The sequence below is a fragment of the Panthera pardus genome, unplaced genomic scaffold (genome assembly GCF_024362965.1).
Source record: "Panthera pardus isolate Hobbes unplaced genomic scaffold, ASM2436296v1 HiC_scaffold_21, whole genome shotgun sequence".
Classification (NCBI taxonomy): Eukaryota; Metazoa; Chordata; class Mammalia; order Carnivora; family Felidae; genus Panthera; species Panthera pardus.
Window position 1 is genome coordinate 2,262,185 of NW_026526777.1, and position 21,220 is coordinate 2,283,404.

Here is a 21,220-nt window from a genome sequence, read left to right on the forward strand (position 1 = left end):
ATGAGCCCTCCGTCCCATCCACAGGGGAGTGGCCTGCCGACCTCCTGGCCAGTAGATCGGTGCAGATTACGGGGTGTGTGTGTGTGTGTGTGTGCATGCACGTGTGTGGCTAGCAAAGGAAAGGAACTAGATTTTGCTGAGCTCACCCGTGGCCAGGGGCGGTAGTCTTTACCGAGTGCCATAGATGCGGCCCGTTCAGAACAGGAAACGGTTTGAGGAACGAAGCCCATCCCGAGGTCTGGCCGCCGCAGATGGCCAGCCAGGGGTCTGACCTCAGTGCCCACGCCTGCGGAGGCCTGGCCCTCGTCAGTCTGCTCAGCAGCGGCTGCCTGTTCTCGCACCGCGTCTGGTTTCCCACCAGGGCTCTGCCTCTTGGAACAGACTGTCTGCTACCAGCCCTGGTCCAGACCCAGAGGCTGCTGGCCTCGGTCAAGGTTGGACTCCCCCAGGAGACACCAAAACGTGTGTCCACACTTCTAGTCATGAGGGGAGATGGCAAGAAAGGTCACTTTCTCTCTTCCTCCATCACAGCCAGGTTTCCCCGCGGCAAAGAGCTGTAGTTACGGGCAAACCACCACTGAGATTGAATTTCAGCCCCTTGGCTGCCTGGCCCTGGCCCCGCCCGGCTGGACTCAAGCCCCATGTGGAGCTGAGCAGGCACTTGTGGGGACAGGCTGGATGCGTGCCCCCGTGCTGAGGCTGCCCTGGGGGAGGCGGGATATCTTTCGGCTCGGGCTTGCAAGGCCTGAGGGGGGCAGAGGGAGCCTAGGGCTGCCTGGCGCTGCCCGGATCTGCCCCAAGGCCAGATCCCCCCTCTCCACTGGAGGACTTGGTCCTAAAATGGTACGTGGTCCATAGTGGACATTCAGTTAACATTTATTTAATGAAATGAATAAACGGAGGTCTCTCCCTCCCCAGACTCTGTCAGGCACCTATTCTGTCCTCTCCAGACCCACATCCCTGCCTGGGTCATTTCTCTTCCTAAAGGACCCTCCCACTCACCACCCCCAGGTGTTCCTGTCCTGTCTCTACAGTAGATGGGCGTCCAGGGAGGGGCCCGGATTCTACCTTTAGATCCTCAAGGATTCAGGGAGCAGTTTTTTGTGAGCTTCTCGAAAGCCCTTTGGAACCAAGTCTACGGCACTGGGCGTAGAATCCAGGCGGTGGTGACTGGGGCAGCTGGGGCATCAGCAGAGGGCAGTCCAGATTCCAGCACAGGAAGGAGGGACTTGGGTGCAGTCTAATGGAAGGACAGACACCTGTCCTGAGGCTGATTCGCATTGCAAGCACCCCACGTTACTGGGGATATTTTGGGGGTGCTGCTGGAGATGATGGGGATAAACCCCTCCCCCCCCCCCCAACAAGCTATCCCTGGTGCCACCACCGGTGTCCAGGAGAAGGAATCCAGGCATCTGGCTGTCCTGCCCACGGTCCGTGCCAGGGGCTCTGCTTCTAGTCCCGGGAGGGAGGGGGCAAGAGAGAGGGAGGAGCAGAGAGAGCCTGGGAAAGCAGAGGAAAGAGGAGGCCCTGGAGACGGGGAGGGGGCATCATTGGTATTCCGAGGAGTCCCCCACGGCTGGCTGGGCAGCACTCGAGGCCCACCCCCTGGCACCAGGCTGCACATTCATCAGCCACAGCCCCGCTCAGGGGGCCCTGTGGGCTCCCGGCAACGCCGGGGGTTCGCACATTGGTTGGCATGACCTGTATGTCCACGCACCGTGCTGTCGCTCCCCCACAGCCCGTCTAGAGAGCCCCTGACTTGCCCGGCTTAACCCACGAGTCTGCTGTCTAACCTCCGTCCCTCCAGCTGCAAAGTCAGCCCCTCCTCCGCGCAGGCAGTGGGAGCACCCCGTAGACGGGACCCAATCAGAGCTTCCGACAGGGAGGTGGCCTTGGTCGTGGTCGTTTGCACCCTCTTCCTGCCTCCGAATGGGCGCCCCTCCCCCTTTTACGCTCCCGTCATCCTTTCCCTTACTGTGCAGGTCTGAGTCCCTCCTCCTCGCCCCTTGCCCGCGGGAAGTCCCGCCGGCAGTCTAACGCCCATCCCTCCCGCTGCAACATCCTGCTCCAGCTCCGCGAGCCCTCCCTCCCCGCCCCTCTGCCCTCCCCCCCCCCCCCCCCCCCGACTCCAAGTCCCCGGCCTCTCCTCCCCAGAACCATGTCCTACTTCGCACGTCCTTGCTCTCGCTGCCGCCGCCGGGAACGGACGCAGAGGAAGCAGCGGGTCGCGTGACCTGCCCGAGCCCCCCGCGTCCCCGGCCAGGGGGCGGGGGCGGCCCCGGGGAGGGGAGGGGAGGGGCGGGACGGGGGCGGGGGGAAGAAAGGGGGTTTTGTGCGGCGCCCGGCGGCCCGGCGCCCTCTCCCGAGCGCCCTGCGGGCCCGGCCTCTCCTCGCGCCCGCGCAGTCCCCGCCGCAGTCGGCTGCAGCCGCAGGACCGAGCGTGGACCCGGAGGAGAGCCCGGAGGAGAGCCCGGAGGAGGCGGCAAACTTGGCGGTGCCGCACCCTAGCCCCGGCCCTCGGCCGCCTGCCGGTAGGTGAGCGCGAGCGCCGCCGGGCCGCCCGGACCCTGGAGGGGAGGCGGCGGGTCCGCGCCCCCAGCCCCGCCGCCCTTGCCTCCCGAGGCTCCGGCGCCCCCGGCCCGCTGACCCCGCCGCCCCCCCCCCCCGCCCCCACCCCCCACCGGGGTCCGCCGCGGGCCAGCCCCCGAGCGCCTGCTGCCAGCCCCAGCCCTGCGGCCCGCGGCCCCCCGACTCTGATGGGAACGCCCCCCCTCCCCGGGTCCCCGCCGCCTCCCTACGGCGCGCCCCGCTGCCAGCGCCCCCGCCCAGATTTCCGACCTTGTCCGGGGCGGGCGGGCGGCGGGAGGAGCCGGGAATCGGCCCTCCTTCTGGGGGCCCCCCTCCCCAGAGCCGTAGCTGGGGGTCCGGGCGCCCGCCGGAGCTGGAGTCCCAACTCTGCCACTTACTTGCTGTGTGACCTTGGACAAGTTAGTTGACCTCCCTGAACCTGGGGTTCCTCATCGGTGTAACAGCATTTTTCTCAAAGTTAAGGCTGTGCACCGGAAGCCTTTTTAAGAGGCCTGGCTCAGGTGGACGGAATTCTGTTTACCACTCCTGCTTTCCTTTCTAGCACTGCCTTGGGCTGGGGGACCCCACCCCCCGTCCTTTCACGTCCCTCTCCGCTTGGAATAGCTCTGCCCACGTGCTTCCAGTGGGACCCAGAGATTTGCCATCAGTTTTGTTAGTGCTGTTAGTATCTGCGTGATTTCTATTCCAGATAACAGCAGTGAGGTCAAGGGACACTGTTACCCACGGACCCCCCCCCCCACACTGCCCCCCACACCCCCCGGAGCATTACCAGCGCCTGTGTTTTCGTGGCTGACTTAGCACCGTCCACCTTTCGGATTCTGAACTACGAGCAGCTGCGGTGGCTGGGCAGTGATGTTCCTAACAGTGTCTGTCACTCGCTGCTTATGTGACTTCTCTAGCTGGTCCCGCGGGGCCTGCGAACGCCCGGCCGCCGTTGTGCACTCGGGTTGCTGCTCACACCGTGGCTAAGGGGACAGTTCGGAGCTTCCCTCCTGCTGACCCCGCTGAGAACTGGAACCTAGTTCCTATGGGGCCGACCTTGGACTGCCAGCGGGGGGCAGGCGGGCAGCACCCCCTCACCACTCAGCACGGAGGTGGTGGGTGTCGGGCGTGTGTACGCATGAACACACACACACACACACACACACACACACACACACACAGGCTGGTCTTGGGAAACTCAAGGCAAGGGCCGAAATCCCAGAGCTGGAGCAGGAAAGAATGAGCTGGAGAGAGGGATGGTGTGGCACGAGGGGAAGGGACAGGAAGACGGCTGAGCTCTCGGGGACAGAAACAGAGGACAGCAGAGGGGGTGCAGAGGCCAATGCCCGCACCGAGGCTGGCGCCCGAAGAGGGGATAGCTAAGTTTTCTCAGGACTCCTAGCTGCACAGGATGGGGCTGAAGCCCAAGCTTGGGGCGGATTGGCAGTGGGGTGGGGACAGTGCAGAGGTCGCCAACTGTGACAACCACAGAATCCAGGCCTCTCTGGTCAGTGACCCCCGTTCCCGGAGGTGGGGGTGGGCTCACCTCCATAGTCCGGGGTGGCCAGGTCTTTATCGGTCTCAGACCTTCTCCCTCTATCCCCTCACCTTCAAAACAGAGGTGAGAGGGGGGTCCAGGATGCCGGTCCCAGAGTGGCTCCAGATATATGGGTTTCTGGCCACCTGTCAGAGAGCTGGGACCCGGTCTGTGAGCAGTTCCGGCTCCAGCCCAGAGAGAGGGGAGGGAAGGCGCCAGAAAGGGGCCTGGCCCGGGGCCTGGCCCACTCAGATGGATGGCGAACCGTCTGCCCAGCACCCGGCAGGCACTGGCTGCTCACGCCAAACGGTCCGCCCTCATCCCCAGAAAGCAGTCCTCCCAAGTGCTCCCGCACCCAGAGCTGGTCTCCGCGTCCTCTGATCTGGCCCCATCGAGAGAGACCCTGGACATCTGGCTCCTGTCACTCCTTCCCCAAGTCTGACTGTGAGGAAATGAAGCCCACCGTAGTGGCAGAATGGAGGTTACAGTGGTGGTGGGGGGGCTTTGAGATTCCCTGGGGGGATTTGGGGGAGACATTTCCCAGCAGCTCAGGCTCAGGAAGGGGGAGACATGCGTGAGGGCAGAGCCTGAGAGGGCACAGAAGATGAAGGCTGAACAGTGGGCCTGGAGTGGGAATGAGCCTGATCGGTAGGAAGTCTTGCCTGGAGTCTAACCTGCATCCCTCCTACTGCAGGTCGACCTGCCCCATGGCGGGGTCTTCAAGGTCTCCTAAGTGTAGCCCGGCCCTTAAGGGTGACGTTGGACACTAGCCCTGCAGCCTTTGCTCCTGGAGGCTCATTGGGCTGGTACCTGACTTGGCCTGGCTGGGGACTCTGGGTCAGCCCTGTCCCTCTCTGCCTCTCTGGGTTCCATTTCTCAATGTCACCCCCCCTCCCCATCCCTCCATTATGAGAGTGTAAGTGCTTTGAGATCTTCAGAGGAATATTCCGGGTTGTCACAGTGTCTGATAGCCAAGAGAGCAAGAGGGAGATGGCCCCTCCCATTTATTCTCACCCTCCCTTAGCCCACCCCCCAGCCTGGGACTGGGCGGGGGGAAGGGAGAGGCTGGATGGAAGCCAGACTGGCAGAGACAGGGGCTTTGTCCCAGCTGGTTTCTGAGCCAGGGGATCCGGTGGGAAAGCCCGTGCCAGGCAGAAAGGAAGGCTGGGAAGAAGAAGGGAGAAGGCAGCCAAGGAGGGGGTGGAGGGTGCTAGGAGTAAAGAGAAGAGTTTCCTTATAAGTAACGGTGGGGTAGGGAGAGGTCAAGGAGGGGTTGGGCTACAGAGAAGTTGTGCAATGCCCAGGGTCAGTCTAGGAGGCCCTCCTGGAAGAGGCCAGGGGGGTGTGGTACTCAGGGAGGAAGGGACAGGAAGGGAATGTTCAAGGGGTGCTGGGGCAGGAGGAGGCTCTGGGTTCGAGGAAGGAGTCTGGCACTGGGAAAAGCAGAGGGAATTGTTAAGTATAACAGCACCCACCACTCATGCTGGGGGCATTTATTGAGCTCCTGCTGTATGCCTGCCACTGTGCATCTGTACAGGGGTCCTAGGGTGGAAAGCACATAGCCTCATTTCACCCTGCGAGGTGGTTATGATGCTGGTCTTTTACAAGGAAGAAAACAAAGGCCCTGAGAGCTTAAGGAACTTGCAGCAAGTTGACTAGCGCCCAGGTCTTGGTTCCGAGGAAGAATCCCTGGTGGGGAGACAGGATCGGAAACGAGGGTGTTAACAGTGAGGTGGGGACGCTGGGCTTCTTGGGCCAGGATATGCGTGCTCGGGTGCCGGGGGAAGTCCATCTTGAAGTCTAACCCCATCTCTCCTCCTCAAGTCCCTCCAGCAGCCTGAGCATGGCCCCACTGTTCCTGCCCCTGCTGATAGCCCTGGCCCTGGCCCCGGGCCCCACGGCCTCAACTGATGCCCTGGAAGGGGACAGCTCAGGTAAGCGACCCCACTCAGGGTCACTGTCTGTCTTCTCCATCTCCCCTATGGAAGGGAATGGCCTCGCTTTTCGTCCCACCAAAGTGTTCCAGCCTTGGGGGACCCAGGGAGGAGATAAGATGGGGGGGGGGGCACTGTGGGGAAAGGTCTGGCCTGGGACACTTGGAGATAAGGAAGGGATGAGCTGTGGGCTCTGGGGAGGGGAGGGGGAACTTGGGGGTAGGGCTGGGGAGGGGCAGGAGTGCCAGGCTGCCCGTCTCTAGGGTGCGGGAGGGATGAATAGAGCTGGGAGGCAGGACAGGGGGAGAAATCCTGCAGGTGACTCTGAGGGAAGCTCTGAGGACTGGAGGACCCAGGGGGTGAGGTTAGAAAGCTGGGGTGCAGCCTGGGAATCGTGGGGTGGCGCTGGCCACTCTGGGGGCGGAGCCAACCCGGAGACTTTGGGGGCAGATCTGGAGAGGGTGCGGGGGTGGCGATGCAGGACTCTGGGGGTGGGGGGGGGGGGGCGCATGGAAACCTGGGCGGGGGGACCCTTCGGACCCAGGCGCTGAGTCCCAGCCGGCCCCGCCCGCCCACCCGCAGAGGACCGGGCCTTCCGCGTGCGCATCTCGGGCGACGCGCCGCTGCAGGGCGTGCTGGGCGGCGCCCTCACCATCCCGTGCCACGTTCACTACCTGCGGCCGCCGCCGGGCCGCCGGGCCGTGCTGGGCTCCCCGCGGGTCAAGTGGACCTTCCTGTCCGGGGGCCGGGAGGCCGAGGTGCTGGTGGCGCGGGGGCTGCGCGTCAAGGTGAGCGAGGCCTACCGGTTCCGCGTGGCGCTGCCCGCCTACCCGGCGTCACTCACCGACGTCTCCCTGGCGCTGAGCGAGCTGCGGCCCAACGACTCTGGCATCTACCGCTGCGAGGTCCAGCACGGCATAGACGACAGCAGCGATGCCGTGGAGGTCAAGGTCAAAGGTGAGGGGCAGGGGGGAGGAGGGGAGGGGAGGGCAGGGTAGCACTCCCCGGCCCCCACCCCCACCCCGGAGCCCACAGTCTGAGGGGGAAGCAAACATACGTGGAAGGCACAGACTGAGCTGGAAAAGGAGTGCGTAGACACAGGCCTCTGTTACCTCCTTTCTGTCTTCAGGTGGAGGAAATCCTGCACAGTCTAACTTAAGCCCCTCGTGCTGTAGAGTGAGCGGGATGTGGACTTCCCCCCTTGTGTCCAGGGGAGTGGCAAGGAGGGCGAGGGGAGGCCGGTGTGGGGGTGACCACGCCTCACGGCTCCTGTCTGCCCCTCAGGGGTCGTCTTTCTCTACCGGGAGGGCTCTGCCCGCTACGCTTTCTCCTTCGCCCGGGCCCAGGAGGCCTGTGCCCGCATCGGAGCCCGCATCGCCACCCCGGAGCAGCTCTACGCCGCCTACCTCGGGGGCTATGAGCAGTGCGATGCTGGCTGGCTGTCCGACCAGACCGTGAGGTGGGCTGGGGCCGCGGACCGGGGGTTTCTAGTTGTGTCTGGGGTGGCGGGTGGCCCGGCCTCTGCGGGGGGCTGCCCACCGCCTCGGGCCAGCCACACGGCGCTCCCTGCCTCCTGGAAGGAGGGAGGTGAGGACCCTGCCCTGGGGGGTGTCCCTGCAGAACTGGGAAGACAGCTGGCTACCTTGAGGGCAGTGTGGTTCGGCGGGGGGGTTGGGGGGGCATCCCTGGTGAAGGCGTCTGTACTCGCTCCCAGGTATCCCATCCAGACCCCACGGGAGGCCTGTTATGGAGACATGGATGGCTTCCCTGGGGTCCGGAACTATGGCGTGGTGGACCCAGATGACCTCTATGATGTCTACTGCTACGCTGAAGACCTAAATGGTGATTGGGGGTGAGGCGTTCCCAGGCCTGAGCCCGTTCTCCGGTGCTGCCTGTAGGTCCTTCAGGGGCCTGTGCTGGACCCGTCGCCCCTCGTGTGTTCACTCGGGCATCCAGGGGGGTTGTTTCCAAGGAAATGACCGGTGTCCCTCCCGCCAAACACAGTCATAGACGCAAGTCTATGGCCGAGGCCTCCGCCAGGTGGGACGAGACTGAGTTTGAGTTTGACTCTGCAGCCACCCGCTGTGTATGTCTCTGCCTCTTAGCATCTCTGGGCCTCGCCTACCTTCTTTGCGGAATGAGGACGTCGAGCCGGGCTCCTCTGAGTAATAACATCTCTGCTGAGGCTCTACCCGAACTTTGACCTTGAAATAGGACGTTTGACTCCATGTCACAGATGAGGAGACTGAGGCCCAGAGAAGCCCGCCTAGGGTCTCTGCAGGAGCCCAGGGTCAAAGGGGCTCCCAACTTCCTGGTGACCCGGCCCCCTCTTCCCTACCAGGAGAGCTGTTCCTGGGCGCCCCTCCAGACAAGCTGACGCTGGAGGAGGCACGGGCATACTGCCGCGAGCGGGGTGCAGAGATCGCTACCACGGGCCAGCTGTATGCAGCCTGGGATGGCGGCCTGGACCGCTGCAGCCCCGGCTGGCTGGCCGATGGCAGCGTGCGCTACCCCATCGTCACGCCCAGCCAGCGCTGCGGTGGGGGCCTGCCTGGCGTCAAGACTCTCTTCCTCTTCCCCAACCAGACCGGCTTCCCCAACAAGTACAGCCGCTTCAACGTCTACTGCTTCCGAGGTGAGCCAGCCCCCCTGCAGACGCCGCGCCCCCCCCCTCTCTCTGTGGGTCAGACAGCCTTGAGCCCTCTGGTCCCACCCAGCTCGTCCGGGTTTGCTCAGGTCTTTGCCGCTCGCCTGGAGGAGCCTGGGCACCGAGGGTCCTCATTCTGGTTGTGCCCTCTGGCTTGGGTTGTGTGGCCCCGGGGAGCGCCTGTCTCTCCAGGGTCAAAGCTGCCTCTTCCCTACCGCGCGGCTGGATAGGTTTCCATTTCTGGTCAGCGCATGAGTGGAGAGAGATGATGGACATTCTCTGAACCCAACGAATGGTCTGTTCCAGTTAACCTGATGCCCTCAAGAGCCCTCGCGGGGCGGGGGGGGGGGGGGCGGATTCCAGAACCTTCAGCTTGAGGGTGTCAGATCTTTAACCACTGAGTATTGATGGACAGACACAATTCCCCCCCACAGGGAGCAGGTCCTCAAGGACAGTTGGGGGCAGAGATGGCTTCCTGATCACATCTTATATTGGGGGCTGAAGGGAAGGCAGTGCCTGGGACCCCCAGAGGCACCCCCAGTGACTGACAATCAGGGAGGCAGTGCCATGGGGTGCGTGGGTCCTGGCCTGAAGTGTGAGCCCGCGGGACTGCGACAAGGGCCGGAGGCAAAAATGAAGGGAGAATACACAGCCTCTCCCTTCAGGGAGCTCCTACTCTGAAGGGAGAAGGCCTGCTTCTGCCCTGGGAGCCCCCAGTCTGAGGGAGGACAAGATGCCTTGCTCCCAGCACGAAGAGAGACTAAGAGAAAAGCATCACTTCTATTGGACAGATCTCCAAGTATCTTCCGCCTGGGGCTAGGGAGCGGTGGGGAAGTGGAGTCTAGAGGAAGGCAGGTCCCTGTGGAAAGGCCAACCGAAAGGCGGATGATGATGATTATAGTAATTATGAACATGTCTATACACTGATCACGCGCCAAGCACTGTTCCAGGAAGCCACAGAAAGAGGGGCTGGATGGAGAGGTTGGGAACAGGTGGAGGACAGAGGCAGGCAAGGACACAGGTTTGCTTGTCTGGCATGAGTGAGGCTCACTGGAGCAGGTGACGCGGGGAGGGGAGGGGCAGGACTGTGCTGTGCTTGCACGTCTGGCTAAGCACAGACAGCCCTCGGGGCTTTTCTTAGCCCAGTTCCGCGGCCGCTTCATTGGTTTTCTGATCTTGGCTCTCTTCTCCAAAGACGAGGTAATCCATTCGAAAGCTCCTGTTGTTGGAAGGGAGCAGCTTTTGGAAGGATGGGGCGACCACTTCCTTTGCCCTCTTGCCCCGATGCTGAGACCCTCGGGTGGTGACTGTTGAATGTCCTTCCTGCACTCCAGCCATCAGCTCTCCTGGGCAATGCCCCCTGGCCCCTTCCATTTCAAAAGTCTCAGGAGCCCTGGGAGCCCTCACACCTTGCTCCCAAGGTGTCCCAAGGTCCTGAGGCCACCTGTCCATCCTTCTGCCTCCGTGTCCTTTCTCAAGGGAATCTCTCTCCCCGAGCCTTTCCTGACCACTGTATCTAAAGTAGTACTTCCCACCGTTCTGTTTCCTTATTCTACCCAAGTGTTCTTTATATGGTAACGTTATATGTGTGTTTGTTTATTACGTAGCTAAGTTATAAACTCCCTTAGGGCAGGAGGCTTGGTGCTTTTTTCTCTACTGTATCCTCAGTGCCCAGAAGAATGCTTGGCATGACACAGAGTGGGCACTTGATTAATGCCTGAGGAACAAGTGATAAAGTCCTGCAGTGCTTCCTGGGTCTTCATGGGTCCTCCGCAGGAAAGATGAGTGAGAACTGGGAGAATTTCATGGTCTCTGAGTCTAACCCAGAGCCCTCGAGTTCAGGCTGTGACTGAGTGCAAAGCCACCTGTTTAACCTCCCACTGACACTTTCCTCTTCACAGACTCTGGCCAGCCCTCCACCACGCCTGAGGCCTCTGACCCAGCCTCTGATGGGCTGGAGGCCATTGTCACAGTGACAGAGACCCTAGAGGAGCTCCAGCTGCCGCGGGAAGCCGTGGAGAGCGAGTCCCGGGGAGCCATCTACTCCGTCCCCATTGTGGAGGATGGGGGAGGTGCAAGGTCCCCTCCAGAAGACCCGGCGGAGGCCCCTAGGACCCTCCTCGGTAACTGGAGTCCCTTAGTAAGAGAAGCGGGGGTGAAGCCGCCTGTCCTGGGCTTACGGCCCCCTGACGGCCCTGACCCTTCTCAGCATCTCGGTGATGCAGGGCATCTCTCCAGTACGCTCCCACCCCTTGCCTTTCTGGCACATTCTACTCCAAACTCTCTGGGTCTGGGAAGCAGGGTGCTCCCTCCTTTGTTCCCTCCTCCTCCTTGCCTACCCAAAATAGACTAGAGAATTTTAAGACAAGGAGAGGGAGACGCGGTGACGATGTTTTTGTACCGGGCTAATGACAGTTCAGCTCAAGTTGAAGGTCTTCTGGTGGCAAGCAGGGGCAGCCTCCTCCCGGCCTCCCCCGACCCGCCGCGGGCCTCCCTTCCCATTCCCCCTCCCCAGCCCCGCCTTTCTTCCCCTCCGTTTCCGTCTTCCGTTCGGCCGGTGCTGTCCCTGGTGCTGAACCACCTATGCTTTGTCTAGAATTCGAAACCCAATCCATCGTCCCTCCCCCGGGGTCCTCAGAAGAGGAAGGCAAGGCTTTGGAGGAAGAAGATGAAGAGGAGGAAGAGGAGGAGGCAGAGGAGGAGGCCCTGTGGGCCTGGCCCAGCGAGCTCAGCAGCCCAGACCCAGAGGCCTCTCTCCCCACTGAGCCAACCCCAGAGGAGTCACTCTTGCATGCCTCCCCACCGCCAGCGAGGCCAGTGCTACAGCCTGGTGCCTCACCACCTCCCGATGGAGAGCCAGAGGCTCCCAGGCCTCCCAGGGTCCTTGGACCACCCACTGAGACTCTGCCCACTCCCACGAATGGGAAACTGGCCTCCCCACCACCTCCCACTCCGGTTGGGGAGAGAGAGGTGGGGGAGGAGGCCGGGGGTCCTGAGCTGTCTGGGGTCCCTCGAGGAGAGAGTGAGGAGACAGGGAGCTCTGAGGATACCCCTGCCCTGTTTCCAGCCACACGGGCCCCTGAGGGTGCCAGGGAACTGGAGGCCCCCTCTGAAGAGAATTCTGGAAGAACTGTCCCAGCAGGGACCTCAGTGCGGGTTCAGCCAGTGCTGCCCACTGACAGCGCCAGCCAAGGTGGAGTGGCCGTGGCCCCCTCATCAGGTAACTTCGCCCAAGGCTCAACCTCCCTCTTCCTCCTCCTCCCCTTTCTCCCCCTGAAGCTCTGGGTCACATGATCCATGATCCTTTAACCGCCATTGCCCCGGCCTCTCCTGTCCTTCGTCTTCATTCTCCTGTACACCTCTGCCTGTGGGTTTCCAACCTTGGACACCAGCTCTCTGATTTCTCACCTCACGACCCCCAGTGCCATGGCCCTACCCCGTGATTCCAGCCCCACCACTGACCACCTGGGACTCCTTCCTGCCTTTGGCTTTCCACTGGTGACTTACTGGCCCCACAGAGCACCCTCCTTCCTCTTGTGATAGGGGTTCCTGGGTCCCTATTCTACTCTTCGGGGCTCAGGCCCCTCCCCTACTGCCCCCTTCCCTCCCCTTCAGACACCCCACTGATGTCAGGAAGGCCTGGGGTCAGCTGCTGGGGTCTAGGAGAGCCCTTACCCCCACAGAGCCTTAAGCGACTACTTCTGTGAAGTATTTTTCGACTGTTTCACGGAAAACAAGCCTTGGAAATAAATCTCTATTAAACCACTTTATAACCAAAACTCTGGCACCCTCTGTCTGCACCCCAGCTGTCTGCCCTTTTCATTCCCTGGATTTGTGTTGGAGGCAGCTCTCTGATGCTTCCCTTTGTGCTGTGTCTCTCCCTTGCTCGCCCGTGTCCCTTGCTCTCCACGCCTCTCTGCCTCCTCCTTTTCATCCTCAGCCAGCGCCCTTTCCTGCCCTCCTGTCTAACATCGCTCCCTGTTCCCTTGTCCTCCCCTTAGCTCTCCTCTGCCTTTCTTCCCGGCTGCTGAGAGTCCAAAGCTGAAGTCGCTGTCCATCGGTCTATGGGACTGCGAGGGGTTGTCCCTCACTCCTGATGGGGAGAAACCCCCACCAGCCTGAATGTGTGTGTGTGTGTGTGTGTGTGTGCGTGCGTGCGCACACGTGCACACACACACACACACACACACACACGTGCTTGTATTCATTTCTGATCCATCTTGATGGCTCCCATCTAGAGCCATACATACAGACTCGTGATAGAGAAAGTCCATCTCAGCACAGAGGCCCAAACTGGCATCCAGGCACCCCAGCCCCCCGTCAGCACAACTCAGCAGGGAGACGGCATCTAACAAGCATCCCCCTGCCCACAGCCTCCCCCTTCTTCACTAACCCCTGCACTAAAGCCCACCTTACCCTTAGGAAGAATGGTCTCACCCTCCCTGAACCAAAGGATCTCCAAGTCCCTAATGCTGGCGAAGACACAAATCAGGAGGCGAGGAAGAAGGAATGTAGAGGTGGGGGGAGGAGTGGGGAGTTAGATTCTGGGGTCTGAGAGCCGCCCTACCCATTCAGGGAAGGCTGAGCTTCCCAGTGGGGATCCCTGGAGACGGCTGGGATCCGCCCAGTCCCAGGACCGACAGCCCTTCCTGCATGGTCCAGGGCTGGCTAGGGGCCCCTGCATCACGCCCAGCCTCCCCCATTTCAACTATTGGCTCCCTGCCCAGCTGGCCTTGGAGTTCAGTGCCGTGTGGGTTAGGAGGGGGTCTGGTGGGAAGAGATGCATCAGTGGAAGTCTCTGCAGGACCTTAGTTACCCCACCTCGTGGGTGAGGGATGTCCTCTGGCCCTGCTGTTACAGCAGGAGTGAAGAACTCTGTGGTTGTATGTAGCAGTTGGCCCCAAGAAGGGGGAGGAAGGAAGAGCAGAAAGTTCCTTCAAGAGGAGTTCCTTTGCCCCCACTCTGTCGGTCCTGGTTCAGGGGAGGGACCTCTGGCCTGGGGTGGACAACCAGGGACCGAGTGTGGAAGTCTCTGTTCCCCAGGGCTGGCTGGCTGAACGCAGAGGTGCAGGCAAGCGTGAGGAACAGAAGGGGCTGCAGGACTCCTGCCCTCCGCGGGGCCTGGTGCTAAATAAAACACCCCCCCTCCCCCTTTGCCCAGGGAGCTGGTGCTACCAGCCTGGAAGAAACTGTTGGCAGGAGGAGAGGTGACAGGGTGGTGGTGCTGGAACAGCTGATTCATTTCACCCCAAACAGCGAGGTCATCCCAGCAAAATTCTTGGAATCGACTCCAGCGTCTCCTCCCCCTGCCTCTGCTCTCACCCCCACCAGGCGGAGGGAAGCACAGTGGGCCTCGCCCTTGGCTGCTGGGGGTATGGCGTGGTCTGAAGAGTCCCGCCCAGGGGTGGTTTTACCTCCCAAGCTGAGAGCCCAGCCCTGCACTGTCAGTCTGTGGGGCCATCTTCCTCTTCCTGGACCGGAAGGAGTGGAATCTGCCCCGTCCAGCACCCACGCCTGGTCTAGGGCAGCCGCCTCCCACCCCAGGATCCAGAGGGAGAGAGTCCTGAGGAGAAGGCAGGAGACCCAGCCAGACAACAGATTGCAGGCCTTCAGGGCAGCGTGTCAGTCTAAGAGGACTGCCTGGAGGAGAGAGTGCCAGAAGAAGGGAGAGAGATGGATTGGGGAGGGGGGTAGGCTGACTGGCCTGCAGAGGGGGCCTGGGGAGGGGATTGGTTCTTCACTGTCAGCTTCTGGGGTTGTTGACTCTACCCAGAGAGTAAGAGGGAGAGCTAGCCCCCCACCCCCACCCCAGTATGGGGTCCCAGAAGCAGTCAAGGGCAGGCCACCCCTCACTGTTGCTGTGGCGATTCTCCTCTCCTCCCGCTTCATCCAGCCCCCACCGAAACCACACAAAACCGTGCGGGGACCCGGCACAAAGACAAGGCGGTGGGGGACCAAGCTCCAGGCCCAGAGAGCTAGAGTGACCTGTCCAATGTCACTCGGCAGAGCCAGGAGCCAGATAAGAGTCCAGCTCTCACGACTGACAGCCCAGCATCTTTCCCTTCAGTGGGGTGGGGTCCTGAGGGCCTTTCTGGCCACCTTCGCCCAGCCCCTGTTAGACTGGGCCCACGCCAAGGGGCACCGCAATGGCCAGCACGGGGCTGAGTCGACCCCGAAGTGGCAGGTGGTGAGGGGGGTCAGGGTGGGAGAGAAACCGGAACTGAGGGCTGGGCTGACTTCAAGATGCTGTGATAGCTCTCAGGACAAGGGCGTTGGGGCCGTGGACGCGCCGAACCCTCTCCTGGGGGGCAGAGGCTGCAGAGTTGTGCTCCCCTGCTCCTCCCACCTCACTTCTCTCCCCTCTCAGGTGACTGTGTCCCCAGCCCCTGCCACAATGGTGGGACATGCTTGGAGGAGGAGGAGGGGGTCCGCTGCCTGTGTTTGCCTGGCTATGGGGGGGACCTGTGTGATGTTGGTGAGTGTGGTGAGCGGCAGGGGTGGGGGCGGATCTGGAGCCTGGCCCCTGCCACAATGTGCTCGCTCTGGAGCCGGGAGGGAGGGCACGGGCCTTGTCCTGAATCTCCATTTTAGGCAAATCACACAACCTCTCCGAGCCCTACCAATTTCCTCATCTGTCAAGTGGACCAGAAATGCCTTTCCCGAGAGGCCCCTGTGGGAGGGATGCTCGGTACCCGCCAGTTCTCTCCTGGGAAGAGAGGAGGGCGCGGCCCTTCTCTGGGGTGGAGGACTGGGGGGACCCAGGCTGGGGCCGCAGCCCTCACCCTGGCAGTCCCTGTGGCCCAGAGGAGGAAGCCATCAAGGCCCCCTGCACAGGGCCCCTCCTGGCTCCCCCTCTCCCCTCATGCCCTCCTGTCTCCTTGGCACCTTAGTCCCGCCCCCTCAAGTCCCCTCCAGGGGACCTGGCCCTTCTGGCCTCAGTTGCCCGCCCTTCTGCGCCCCAGGCCTCCGCTTCTGCAGTCCGGGCTGGGACGCCTTCCAGGGCGCCTGCTACAAGCACTTTTCTACCCGGAGGAGCTGGGAGGAGGCCGAGACCCAGTGCCGGATGTACGGCGCGCACCTGGCCAGCATCAGCACGCCCGAGGAGCAGAACTTCATCAATAGTGGGCTGGGGACGGGGCTGGAGGGGACCCTCGTCACCTGCTCTCTCGCACTCACCCATTAACTCATCATGAATCATGCGTGAGTGTGTTAATTAATTAACTCCCTTACTCATTAACTCAGGTACCCATTACTTGGTTTACTTCATCCATCCATCCATCCATTCATTCCCTTTTCTGTCCTCGCTCCCTCCACACGTGGGTAGGGGGGCTTCAGGCCGAGAGGGCTGGGGTTGGCGCGGGGAGTACACCTGCATCGGCCGGACTGCACCCCCCCCCCCCCCCCCCCGCCTCCTTCTGCGGGTCCCGACTCTGACCTCAATGAAAACTTCTGCTCTTCCCCCAGAGTTTCCCCTTCCTGGCCCCGGTGACACTTCTCTTCTCCCCAACCCCTCCGCCCTCCTCTGCCTTCTACCCGTCCGCGGGCAGATGGGCCGATGGGAAAGCAGGGAAGCGCGGGGTGGGTCTGGCGGGAAGGACTCGCGCGCGCGGGCCGCCGGTAACGGGGAGCGGCGCCACCTGCTGGCAGCGGGGCTCACTGCGCACCTTCGTCCGCCCGCGCTTCCTCCGCAGGTCGATACCGCGAGTACCAGTGGATCGGGCTCAACGACCGGACCATCGAAGGCGACTTCCTGTGGTCAGATGGCGTCCCTCTGGTGAGAGGCTCCGGCCGCCCCTCTAGCTGGCTCGGTCGCTTCTTCCAAGCACTTCTGCCCTCCACCTCCAGTGACCCCATCCCTCCCCCTCCTTTTTCTGGCCCTTTCTCCGCTCTTCTCCAAGGGCCCCGCCTCCCTTCCGTGCGCTTCTCTCTCTTCCAGTCTGGCTCTCATTACCCCTCCCCGCCAAAGCCCGCGACCTGTCCTTTCTCCTCCTGGACCCCTACCCCCCATCCCCCTGTCTCCTCTCTCCTAGTGCTCCCCCCTCCCCCCCGCCTTGTCCTGCTCAGGTCCATCCTAGGTCCATCCCTAGGTCCATCTAGGGTCCATCCCTCCCCCCGCCCCCCCGCTGCGGTGCGGGAGCCCTCACCGCCTCCCCCACCCCGTCCCCCCAGCTCTATGAGAACTGGAACCCTGGGCAGCCTGACAGCTACTTCCTGTCCGGGGAGAACTGCGTGGTCATGGTGTGGCACGATCAGGGACAATGGAGTGATGTGCCCTGCAACTACCACCTGTCCTACACCTGCAAGATGGGTCTGGGTGAGGCCGGGCAAGGGGGAGGAGGGGGCCAGGGGGATCCGTCACTGCTGGGTGTATAGAAGGAGGGGGCGGGGCGCCTGGGTGGCTCAGTCGCTGGACAGGCCACTGACTCTTAATTTCCGCTCAGGTCAAGATCTCAGGGTTGGTGAGTTCCAGCCCCGCAGGGGGCTCCAAGCTGACAGTGGGGAACCTGCTTGGGATTCTCTCTCTCCCTCTCTTTCTGCCCCTCCCCTGCACTCTCTAAATAAATACATAAATAAACTCAAAATTAAAAGGAGGGCGCAAAGCTACAGAGGAGTCAGAAACGTGTCCCAGGCCATGGGCAAGGGGACGTCTAACAAACGAGGTGGTCCACCAGGAATCTCTGCTCTTTTTTGCATCACCCTGTGGCCCACCCCCTCCTCCTCCTCCTGCCGACTCTGGGAGCTGTCACCCGCAGACCCGGGCTCCCAGATCTTGACTGTGTCCCCCCTGCAGTGTCCTGTGGGCCTCCGCCAGAGCTGCCCCTGGCTCAAGTGTTTGGCCGCCCACGACGGCGCTATGAAGTCGACACCGTGCTTCGTTACCGGTGCCGCGAGGGGCTGACCCAGCGCAACCAGCCACTGATCCGCTGCCAGGAGAATGGTCGCTGGGAGCCCCCCCAGATCTCCTGTGTGCCCCGCAGGCCTGTGAGTGCCAGGGGAATGCAGGTGGGGGACACTAGCCAACAGTAGCTCTGGGCTCTAGTCCTAGCTCTGCCGGTCGCTGGCTGTGTGACCTTGGAGTAATCACTGCCCGTCTGTGAGGCAAAGAGGAGGAGCTGGGCTGGATGCCCCGGGGTCCCTTTCAGTGCCGATGTCTGAGAACAGTGGCTGAGCCAAGACGAGTGCTTTAACCGGGGCTCAGGGAGCAGTAACGCCCGGGGCGCAGGCTCTGAGAAGAGACGAGGAGGAGGGGCCCAGGGGAGAGCGTGAGTGTGTGTGTCTTTCCCAGGCTCGAGCTCTGCACCTGGCGAAGGCCCCAGGACATCAGGGGAGGCTACTGGGACGCTGGAAGGAACTTTTGACCCCTCCTTCCAGTCCCTCTCCAGGCCCCTAGGGAGCAAGGCCTTGCCCGGCACTGCCCTCTCCCCATCACCGGTTGACCACTTGGGAGGGTGCAGCTGCCCTCCAGGCGGCAGTGCCTCAAGGGGTTTGCGGGAAGCACCTGGGCGGCTCCAGCCTAGACTAGACCCTCTCCCCCCCTGCCTTGGCTCAGGTTCTCCCCTCAGGGCCTCGGGGAAGGCCCCTAAGTGCCTCAGCTGCCCCTCTCCTTGCCATCCCCTGGGGGGGGGGGGTACGTTGCCCACCGTCGGGCTTCCCAGGGGACTGGGCTTACAGGATGGGGTACCTGCCAACCAGCAGGAAATAAAGCTGCATTTCAGCACAAGCAAGGTTGATGTTTCTGTGTGAGAGAGAGAAAAAGGAAAGTGGGGTGGGGCTGGGCCTCCCAGGATAAACAGCCCTTCTGTGTTTATTAACTTCCGGAGGTCGGAGCGGTCCCCAAGATGCCAGTGGATAGGACAGTGCCTGGCACAGAATAGCTGGGAGCTCACGGGGATCGGGGGAGTGGGAGCGTGTTCGGAAGGAGCTGGAGTGCTCAGAGTGCGGGTCCAGCAGACCTAGACGAGCTCAGTCTGGGGAGGGAGAGAGACGAGGGCCATGGAGAAAGCAGAGACCCGGCTGCCTTGGTGTCTCAGTTCTGAGGCTCCCCCCGGGGGGGGGGGGTCACTCGAGGGAGTGCAGGTTTGGGGGTTAGACTGCAGGAGGGCTTGCTTCCAGCAGAGGAAGAAGAGAGGCGGGAAGGGAGAAGCGGAGGAGGGGTCCCCAGCCCTGCGGTGGCCTTGGGCTCGAGGAGTGACCTGGTAGGTCTCCCAGGCTGTGCCCGGCAGAGGGCGCTGTGGACTCAGGCACGTCGGCCTGAGGGTGCCGTGTGCGCGTGCGTGCGCCGGGCTCGGCGCCGGGAGTCGCAAGAGTCCCGGGGGACCGCCAGGGGGCGCCGCGACCTCTGGTTCGGAGCCGTCGGGCGGGGAAGCGGGTAGCGGGCTGCCGGGCGGAGGGTGACTTCCGGCCGTGCCGCGCTGGCCCCGGGGGCTGTGAGTCATCGGAGGTTGAGATGGTGAGGTCACTCAGAACCCGAGAGAATGAGCGGCCGCGGGTGTGCGTGTACAGGATTGTGCCTTACTGGGCCTCGTGGTCGTGTGCCTTCCGGACGGGGTAACTCCTGCCGCGGGTCCCGGCCCTCGCCCTGGCGCAGTCGCGCACATGCACACGCTGCCAGGTGTTCACACTTCTGCTTGTGCCGGCTCTTAACCGCCTTCGCCCACGTGGGCGATTCGTCCTTCCCTGCAAGTCGGGAAAACCTGATAAAAGTCAGAGACCGGGGGCAAATCACAGAGGCTGCGTGCGAGCCGCATAGAAAGACCCAGAGATAGTGAGGCCCGCAGGACAGGTGCTTGTTGGGAGGAGCTGGGGGCTTCTCCCCGCCATGCTGCCCACCGTGCACGGAGACCCCCAGACCAGCTGTGTCCGGGCATCCAGCACGACCTCCCAGACCCACCGACCACCAGGACCCCTCTCCTCCCGCAGGGCTCACCTGCCCCTCCCTCTGCCCTCCCCCTGCCCTCCCCACACAACCCAGCCTCCCAAGGCTCGCGAATGGGGCTGTTTCTCCGCGAGCCACAGGGAGGAAAATGGTCCTGAGGCCAGAGCAGACCCCCCTTTTATTCTGTACTTGGATTGCCTGTGACTGCCTAGTCCGTTTCCTGTTCGGATGTCAGGCGTTAGGTGGATTTGTGAGTTGAGGGAGACAAGATGGGTCTTTGAAGGCAGGGCCTGAAGAGGAGAAAGGAGGCTGAAGGGGGGGCGGCGTCTGTCCTTGGGCTCCTAAGGGAGGCTCTCTGGGAAACATCCTCACGGTGACGGGGTTGAGACGGCCAGCTGGCTTTCCCAGAGGGTTCCTGGGGGCGAGCCGGAGGGGGCTTGGGTTTCCCAGCCCTGCGGCTAACACTTCCTCACTGGATCTCCCCCACGGTGGCAGGCTGGGGGCCGCCGTCCGACCTGTGCAGAAGGGCAGTTCCACAGGTTGACACAGAGCCGGAACTCGAATCCTTTCCCCCTCCCGACACCTGCTGGCTGCTTCAGCAAGGCGGCCGGAAACGGAAGCCTTCTCCTGCTTTGTTGGGCTTCCTGGAGAAGGGGGAGCCGGTCCAGGGATGACTCAGCACCCTGAATAGAATCCAGTGCTGACCCGTGTGTGTGTGTGTGTGTGTGTGTGTGTGTGTGTGTGAGAGAGAGAGAGAGAGAGAGAGAGAGAGCGAGATGGCGGGGGATGGGGTTTTGGCACCTCATCTGGGAAGAGCCCGGAGCAGGGGACACCTTCCAGGGCACAGCACAGACCATGTGCCCACCCTGTCAAACCCCTGGATGTGTGGCTCAACTCGGCCTCTTTCCCGCATGTCTAGTGTGGGGTCCGCCTCAGGGTCTCCTGTTCTCTTGGGATGAGGTCAGCGCGTATGGATACGAGTAGAGAAGGGAGGTCCAGCCTTAGGTGCTTGGCCATCGGTCGCAGAGGGGCCTGGAGGCCGCTGAGATGGCCCTTCCAGAGGCCCTCCAATGACCGTGGTCCCCAGCAACCCCCCAGACTGCTCTGACCCTCACCCCACCTCCCCATTCCTCCCCCGGTCCCCACCTCCCCACCCCCAACTCCTACACAGTGCCCTGACCTCACTGGGGCCTTTGTCCCAGCCCCGAGGCCCTGTCTGTAGGCCTGTCTCCTGCACAGGGAGAGAAAGGGCCCCATTGTCCGGGCCATGCAAAGACTTCCAAAAATGCTCAGCCCGTCAGACCCCTGCGGGTGGGAGGCGCCCCCTGGGGGCTGCAGTCAGATCCCTGCCTGAAGTGAGGACCCAGGTTCTTTCATTACTCCTTCCTGAGATCTAGTAGCTTCCTGCCCCACCTGCTGCAAAGCAGCCCACTTCCTCCCAGGAAGGAAGAACCAAAAGATTTGGGGCAGAGCAGGAGGAAGGGGCTGGAAAGGGAGGAAAACCGAGAAAGAGGGAGAAGGAGGAAGAATGTGAGGCAACTCGCCCACCGAAGGACTCTGGACTCTATTTAATGGTCTGAGTGGGTGGATCTTGCGACCTCTGTGTTTATTTCCTGATGTTTTCTTTCCTTAGTCTTTGGATAGCTTGTTAGCCG

General features: G+C 62.3%; 1 protein-coding gene across 7 annotated transcripts; it reads left to right on the top strand.

Annotated features, from left to right (window-relative positions):
• The first annotated feature begins 2,363 nt into the window (after window positions 1-2,363).
• BCAN (brevican) lies at window positions 2,364-18,410 on the top strand. Of its 7 annotated transcripts, none has more exons than XM_053908828.1 (15): window positions 2,364-2,531; window positions 5,717-5,840; window positions 5,933-6,042; window positions 6,625-6,999; window positions 7,327-7,501; window positions 7,757-7,884; window positions 8,384-8,677; window positions 10,591-10,812; window positions 11,286-11,909; window positions 15,057-15,164; window positions 15,652-15,810; window positions 16,381-16,463; window positions 16,859-17,003; window positions 17,481-17,671; window positions 17,976-18,410. In XM_053908828.1, the coding sequence occupies exons 3-15, from the start codon at window positions 5,952-5,954 to the stop codon at window positions 18,078-18,080; spliced, it is 2,700 nt and encodes an 899-aa protein (XP_053764803.1). In that variant the 5' UTR covers window positions 2,364-2,531; window positions 5,717-5,840; window positions 5,933-5,951; the 3' UTR covers window positions 18,081-18,410. The 7 variants fall into 7 exon arrangements, with proteins under 7 accessions (XP_053764803.1, XP_053764804.1, XP_053764800.1 ...); XM_053908825.1 differs by lacking the exon at window positions 5,717-5,840 and adding an exon at window positions 4,385-4,552 and having other exon boundaries at window positions 2,365-2,531; XM_053908824.1 differs by lacking the exon at window positions 5,717-5,840 and adding an exon at window positions 4,436-4,552 and having other exon boundaries at window positions 2,365-2,531.
• The last annotated feature ends 2,810 nt before the right edge of the window (window positions 18,411-21,220 follow it).

Bases quoted from the DNA above. Each gene is read 5' to 3' on its own strand.
- BCAN (XM_053908823.1), top strand. The intron at 7,885-8,383 runs GTGATTGGGGGT...CTTCCCTACCAG, and splicing joins CTACGCTGAAGACCTAAATG to GAGAGCTGTTCCTGGGCGCC. The intron at 17,004-17,480 runs GTGAGGCCGGGC...TCCCCCCTGCAG, and splicing joins CACCTGCAAGATGGGTCTGG to TGTCCTGTGGGCCTCCGCCA.